The following is a 6788-nucleotide window of genomic DNA, read 5'->3' on the forward strand; positions in this document are numbered from 1 at the left end:
CAGGCGTGAGCCACCGCGCCCGGCCTTTTCTCTGTACTATCTTTGCAACTAACTTCCTATGAATCTGCAATTATTTCAAAACAAAAAGTTAAAAAGAAAAGATGATCCAGCCCTAGGCAACCACTGATCTACTTTCTCTATACATAAACTGCCTATTCTGGGCATTTCAGGTAAATGGAATTACAGTGATCATCTTGCGGGGACTTCGTAACTAATACAAGACTGTTTTGGTTGAGAATGACTAGCTTTATGAATAGGCTAAAGCTTTTGAAAACTGTCGTAGTCATAAACAGTAGGCAAACTATTTCTCAGGTTTCTGATATTTTTGGGTTAGGCTTGGCTTTTTTTTTGAGACAGGGTCTCACCCACACCCTACTGAAAGATCAGTAGGTGCTGTACAAAACAGTTACGTCTATAGTAGGTGAAGAAGGAAGATGTAATCTGCAAGCATATCACCTAAAATCAGATTAACTGATACAGCGATACAATGTATTGCATATGTGGCTTGCATTGTGTTTCTCTTGGACAGCGTTTTTCTAGAACCTGTAATCTAGAGTACGCAGTTGGACTGGGTTCCCCCTGGAGAGCACACTGTGCCTGGGGAAAGCTGGGTTAAGGGAAAGTTTTTTATTTTAAGTCATTCTTGCTATTTGATATTTAAAACATGTTAATGAAGTTTGATAACAAATTTCCTCTTTAACAAAGGCTATGTTCTCCACCTTAAAACATCTTGATTTGTCATGTTCTTAATTATATAGTAAATGTTAGTCATAGTAAGGAAGCTTGTCGTTAAATGTAATAATTATTTTGTCTGCTGTTTTTCCCGGCATTTCAATTTCCTATATCAGAAATGAAATACTTGTTTTCCTTGCCATTGTTTAGCTTGTTGAGGAAGTGACCGGGGCACTACCTTCTAGAAGTAATGCCCACAGAAAGCGGAAGTTGTTCGACCTCTCGCCAAGCAAAACAAAAACGCAAGTCACACAGCCTTTCCATACGAAGAACCAACAGCTCGGAGCAGGAGCGGACGGGGCTGCCAAGAGACATGTTAGAAGGACAAGTAAGTTCCGTTGGTCAGGGCCTTCTTGGTGGTGGCTGTGTTTGTAGTGTAATAAAAATAGCCATGTGTGTACAGGTCTCCGAAGTAGAAAAAAGGCTTGGGTTACTAAAAATAATCCTCCCCAAATTCCCAACAATAAACCCATTAAAGGTGCCGTCAAATACAGCGTCATACACAGATGGGTTCACGTATTTGTAATACTTAATAACAAAAGGAAGTAGCTGTGACAATTTGGATTAGTTTTTATTCTCTGTACAGGTTAGTTGACAGCACAACTTTGAGTTTTCTGTCTTTAATGGTCCCAGGAAAAGCACATCATACAATTTTAACGATCTCTTTCTGTCCTCTGAAGAGTTTGTGGAGTCGGATATTCTGTGTTACCCGTATCCTGTCTCTGCTGCTGTGAACATGCCATCCTTTGGTTGGATAACTAATATTTTATTGATGAAGATAAGTTTTGCTTAGCATTTTTCTAATTTCTTTATAGATGATGAAAATATGTCAGAATTTTAAAAGAATATTATTGTGAAGCCTAGACAAAAGTATATGTTATATTAAAACAAATTATAGATATATGTGTTTATAAACGTATATACCATTTCTTCACAGTTAGAACTAACTCATCAGCCACAATGCTGTAGGAGAATGAGGCTTAAATCTGAGAAACTGGCTCACGGGAGTCTTGGATCTTGTGAGAACTTGTGGTACCTTTGTGGCCGGGACTTCCAGGCTGTGACCTCCGCCAGGGCAGCAGTGTGCACTCAGAGCCCAGCACCATTGCTGCCACGAAGTACATATCTACTAGAATTATTATATGTTCAATGAGTCAGTAAATAAATACCAGGTTCTGCTTTCTATAAAAGTGATTACACATTAATTTAATGGTGGAAATAAAATCAGAAAGGTAGCTTTGATGTTCTTAGTTGGTTACTTTGCTAGGGCTGCCATAGCAAGGTACCACAAACAGTAGCTTCAATGACAGAGTTTGTTTTCTCACAGTCCTGGAGGCTGTGTCAGGGTTGGTAGGGTGGCTTCTGCCGAGGCTCTGTCCTTGCCCTGTGGGTGCCGTCTTCTCCCTGTGTCCTCACGTGGCCGTCCCCTGTGCGTGTCTGCGTCCCCGTCTCTGATGAGACACCCGTCCTCCTGGACGAGGGCCCACATGTATGGTCTCATTTTACCTTAATCACCTCTCTAAAGACTGTCTGTCCAACTACAGTCACATTCTGAGGTCCTGGGGGTCAGGACTCCAACATATGAATTTTGGGGCTCGATTCAGCCATAGCACTTTCACCCTCCAGGTGAAACCGGAGCTGTGCGGTAGGACTTTGGTGATGATGGAAATGTTCTCCGTCTGTGCTCTCCGACACGTGGCTGTTGAGTGCTTAAAATGTGGCTGGTTTTTCAGGTCCTGAAATTTTAATTTTTAAAAATTTAAATACTTTACATTGAAATTTCAATAGTCAGACGTGGCCAGTGGCTGTTTCACAGTGTGTGAAAGCAGTCAAAGATAGGTTTGTAAAATTTTTCAACTCACTTATATTTCTAGCGGTAGAATTCTAAGACCTCCTTTGCTGGCATATTCTAGAGTCACCTCTGCGTGAGGTAACATGTTCTTCTCCTGGCCTTCTTGAGTGCCTGCCCTCCATTGTGACACAGGACAGGGAGGTCACTGCATCTCATGGTAACCTTTATGAAGGCAACGCGGCCGTCTCCAAACCGAGTGGTGTGTGGGTCCTGCTCCTCCCACCGCTCTGGGCGGGGGGTGTGGGTCCTGCTCCTGCTTGTTGCCCCCTGCAGACCTTCAGGTGGGGCTGGAGGTGGGAGGGGGCACAGGTGTGAAGCAGGTGGTTCAGCTGAGAGCTTAAATTAGTGTTCTCACTTAACAGACGTTGTGCTCCATCGGTAAGGTTTTTCTTTTTTCTTTCTTCACAACAGCCTTTTAGATACTGAGTAGCATTATAGGAAATAACCTGTTTGTTTTGCTTGAAGCGCAGTGGATGTAATGGGAACTCTATCAAGGCACATCTGTTAGCGTGGACCATGTTAAAATACACTTACGATGGCATACCATGGAGCTCAAAGGCTGTTTATAACGTAATTTCATTTTGGGAACTGCCCTCCTCCGCTGCACATTTGGAAGTTTTTGAATGAGGTAGTCTATGTCCATTTTTGTAAAGGGAAGGTTATGTTATTTTGAAGACATGCTTGTTCTTAAACCCCATGTTACCCTAGGTGGCCATTTATATAATTTTGTTTATAATGTCCTCTAAAAATTTGGAACTTAACTTCCTTAAGTCTTATATGTATGAGAAGAAATAAAATCCATAATGTTGTAAAATAAGAATTTAAGATAAAAGATAGTTAACTTTGGAAATACCACATTGATACGGCAATACCACATTGGTACTTGGTATTGCAGTTTCTTATTTATTCATTCACTCACTCATTCATTCATTCATTCTGAACAAAATCTTTCCCTGCAGGATTCCAAACTGCCGTCCTCTGTCCGCAGTACACTTCTGGAACTCTTTGGTCAAATAGAAAGAGAGTTTGAAAACCTTTATATTGAAAACTTAGAATGTGAGTATCTCCTATCTTAATATACTTTTATAACATTTTACTTACCCATGGAGATCTTTGAGAGTAACATTCGTGGGGAGACGTTCACTGCTGTATAGTTTTCTGTTTTGCTGTGACAAACCTGGTGGCTTAAAGTGGCACATGTGTGTGGCCTTGCGGTCTGTCTTCCTGGTGTGGCCCTCTCCGCACTCAGGTCAGGGTGGTTGCCGGGCTGTGACAGAGTCCAGTCCCTGGCAGTTTTGGACAGAGGTCCCCCGACTGCCCCCTCGGGGAGTCCCCTCGTGGCTCTCTGACCCCCCTTCTGCCTCTCCTCTGTTCTGAGGCTGCGTGTGATTGGGCTGGGCCCCTGGATACGCTGGGTAACCCCCGGCCGATTCCCTCCTGGTCTCCACAGCGTGGTGACAGCCCGGGTGCTGTAGGCCTGCTCAGTGGGCAACTGCGCAGCGGGCTGGCTCATCCCCTCAATGCCTGTGTCATTCTGTGCCGTGTCACAGACCTCCTTCCTTCTGAGGCTTCTCTTTTTCCTTATGATTCTGTGATTCGTATTTACTATACATTCTTAATCTCTGTTGTGTATAATCCTCACTTAGCAATTACGTGGCCATACAGGAGCCGTTACAGGTGGTTACCGTGTGACTTTCCCCAGTTGCAGTGTTCTCAGCGAGACTGTCCATATTGTCACTGAATTTCGGACAGTATCAGAATATTGTTTTTAATGCACAGAGTCAAGTACAAAGGAAACCGTTGACATGCGGGAGCCCTGCTTGAGACCCTCCCTGGTGATAGCGCCTTCCACAGGGTAGCAGGAGCATGTCAGCTTTTAGTTTTGGAATGATACCTTTAGTGATGTCTTGAGTTTTGGGAACTCTGTGAATTGTGATCTTGCTTATTAGACTATTTTTCGTGTCTTTGTTTAGATGACACTAACATACAACATTTTTATGTGTGCAAGTTCCGGCAGTGGTGAGTACATTTAAACCTAAAAATGTCCTTTACATTTTTGAAAAAATTTTTTTATTCCCAGTACGTAGAGAAATTGATACTCTCAATGAACGTTTAGCTGCCGAAGGACAAGCCATTGACGGAGCAGAACTGAGTAAGGGCCAACTGAAAACCAAAGGTAAGGAGAACCTGTCCAGGTGTGGTCCTGCCATACACGTGCAGGACGCTGGGCATTCCGTGGCGGGTGCTGACTGGTCTGCTTTTTGCTGTCAGCAAACCTGGAAATCCCTAGTCGGGTGTGGGTCTAGAGGAATCAAGCTCTCAGGAGTTGGGGCTCTTGTCCACCCTGCCCTGTCTTCGTGTCGCCACGGACACGCGAGCCCTGCTGGGCTCCTGCGCTGCGGCTCTGCGGGGTGCGCCGTGTGACTGTTGCTTCTGTCTCTGCAGCCAGCCACAGCACCAGCCAGCTTTCTCAGAAGCTGAAGACCACGTACAAGGCTTCCACCAGCAAGGTACGCAGGGCGCTGGCTCTCCACCCGGTCATGTGGTGCTTGAGGTGTGCAGATGTGTACTTCAAGTTGCATATTTTCCAGTGAGAGAGGTGTAATACAAAAAGATAAGTGGTTTTTAGGAAAGTTTAATTTTTGAAAGGAATATCATATGTTAAGTGGCCCAGGAGGCAGGCACTTAGCCACTAAGTTATCCTGGTATCATTTGGGATTAGTATCTTCTGTATTAGTAAATATATTACCTTTAGTGGGAATATATATTTTTTATTGTTAATTGGCTTGATATAAAGGCTCTGAATTTGGAGAAAGCTAGTAAATAGGTAAAAAGTTATGAAAACTATGTCCTGAGCTAAAGTTACATCTCAGTTCACTATCTTTTTTCTTCAGTTTTCTTAAGTGTGGTCAGGAAGTGCAGGTCTGTCTCTGAGGCAAATGGGGACATTCACGGTGTTTTGTATTTTCTTAACGTATCTTGTGCTGACCTTCTTAGAGTGGCTGGGATCTAATTGGGAACCCATCTGTCTGTGACAGGCACTACTCTGAAGTACTACTTCGAGTTAATTGTGTATGCATCTCTATTTGGAGTACTTTAAGGATACAAAAGATTAATTACCTGACCTTAGCGAATACACATTCCTTTTTGCGAAACCTAGGGGGAAAGTTGAAATTTCCAGTGAGTCTGCCATGATTGCATCAGCAGTTATGTCAGCTTTCTATGTTTTCCAATGTGTTCCCTCGAGCTCACCGTTACTTAGCACAGCGTCTATAGCTAGAGCAGCTGAAAGTCACGGAGCAGTTTCAGTCCTTCTGCTGTTTCTCCTTAGTTGAAATTTTTTGTTACGAAAAAAATTCTCAACTCGCTGCATTTTCTAACTGTTTACTTTCCTTTGATGACATCTAGAATGTAAGTTGCTAAATTATTTGATTTTTCGTCATGTAATATCTAGCCTACACTTGTAACTTTTTAATAAATTAACTTTAATCTTTTTCTTCAAAATGAAGTGTGAAGTTATGTTCTTTCCCGTTTAATTTCTTATTACATTATCTTGAATTATGTGCTTTTCCTGGTGCTTACAGTTGTATGTGTGCAATGTGTGGTCTTAGAATTCCAAACCTGTCTGATTATTTCTGAAGCAGAGGAAGAAAGGATTACATAGAGTTATCCTTTACCATGAGCAGTAAAAAATAAGATTTGGACAATGGTAAGGGTACGTACAGTAATACTTTAATTTAAAAATGCATTAGAGATGTTTAAAGCCTCAGTCATTTTAGGTACTAGAAATTCATCTGAATTTATAAGAAACGTATTACTCATGATCTTTATAGCATTTTGCATACTGTGTGTACCTATCTTCAAAAATAATGATGAAAATATAAGACATTATCTGAAAATTTCACATTGTGATTTGTACTACAGCATGGATTCTTGGTATTAACGCTAAGCATGAATGCAACAAGAACAATTCATTACTTTGCCTCCGTCTGACTCAGAGCCCTGAAAGGCGAGTGGCGTGTTGGCGAGGTGTAGTGCAAGCACGCAGGTGTGCGGAGTGACCAGGAGAGGCTTCTCCCTTCCAGGGGTGGCCGATGATGTATTTCTCATGCTTCCTGGGAGGGAGGTGAGGCAGTCTGACCTGCAAACCGCTTTGAAGAGACTCGTGAGGTGTTTGCAAATGCTTTTATAAAGACAGGCCTCT

General features: G+C 42.6%; 1 protein-coding gene across 1 annotated transcript in view; it reads left to right on the plus strand.

Moving 5' to 3' along the window:
- Window positions 1-6788, plus strand: part of WDR37 (WD repeat domain 37) — a 42792-nt gene that overhangs the window by 8917 nt on the left and 27087 nt on the right. Inside the window, exons 2-5 of the mRNA XM_012664895.1 lie at window positions 883-1060; window positions 3544-3640; window positions 4665-4760; window positions 5030-5094. Of these exons, the coding sequence (XP_012520349.1) occupies window positions 923-1060; window positions 3544-3640; window positions 4665-4760; window positions 5030-5094 (396 nt within the window). The 5' untranslated portion in view covers window positions 883-922. The remainder of the gene's footprint in view (window positions 1-882; window positions 1061-3543; window positions 3641-4664; window positions 4761-5029; window positions 5095-6788) is intronic.

The sequence above is a fragment of the Propithecus coquereli genome, unplaced genomic scaffold (assembly GCF_000956105.1).
Source record: "Propithecus coquereli isolate 6110/MARCELLA unplaced genomic scaffold, Pcoq_1.0 Scaffold94, whole genome shotgun sequence".
Taxonomy (NCBI): Eukaryota; Metazoa; Chordata; class Mammalia; order Primates; family Indriidae; genus Propithecus; species Propithecus coquereli.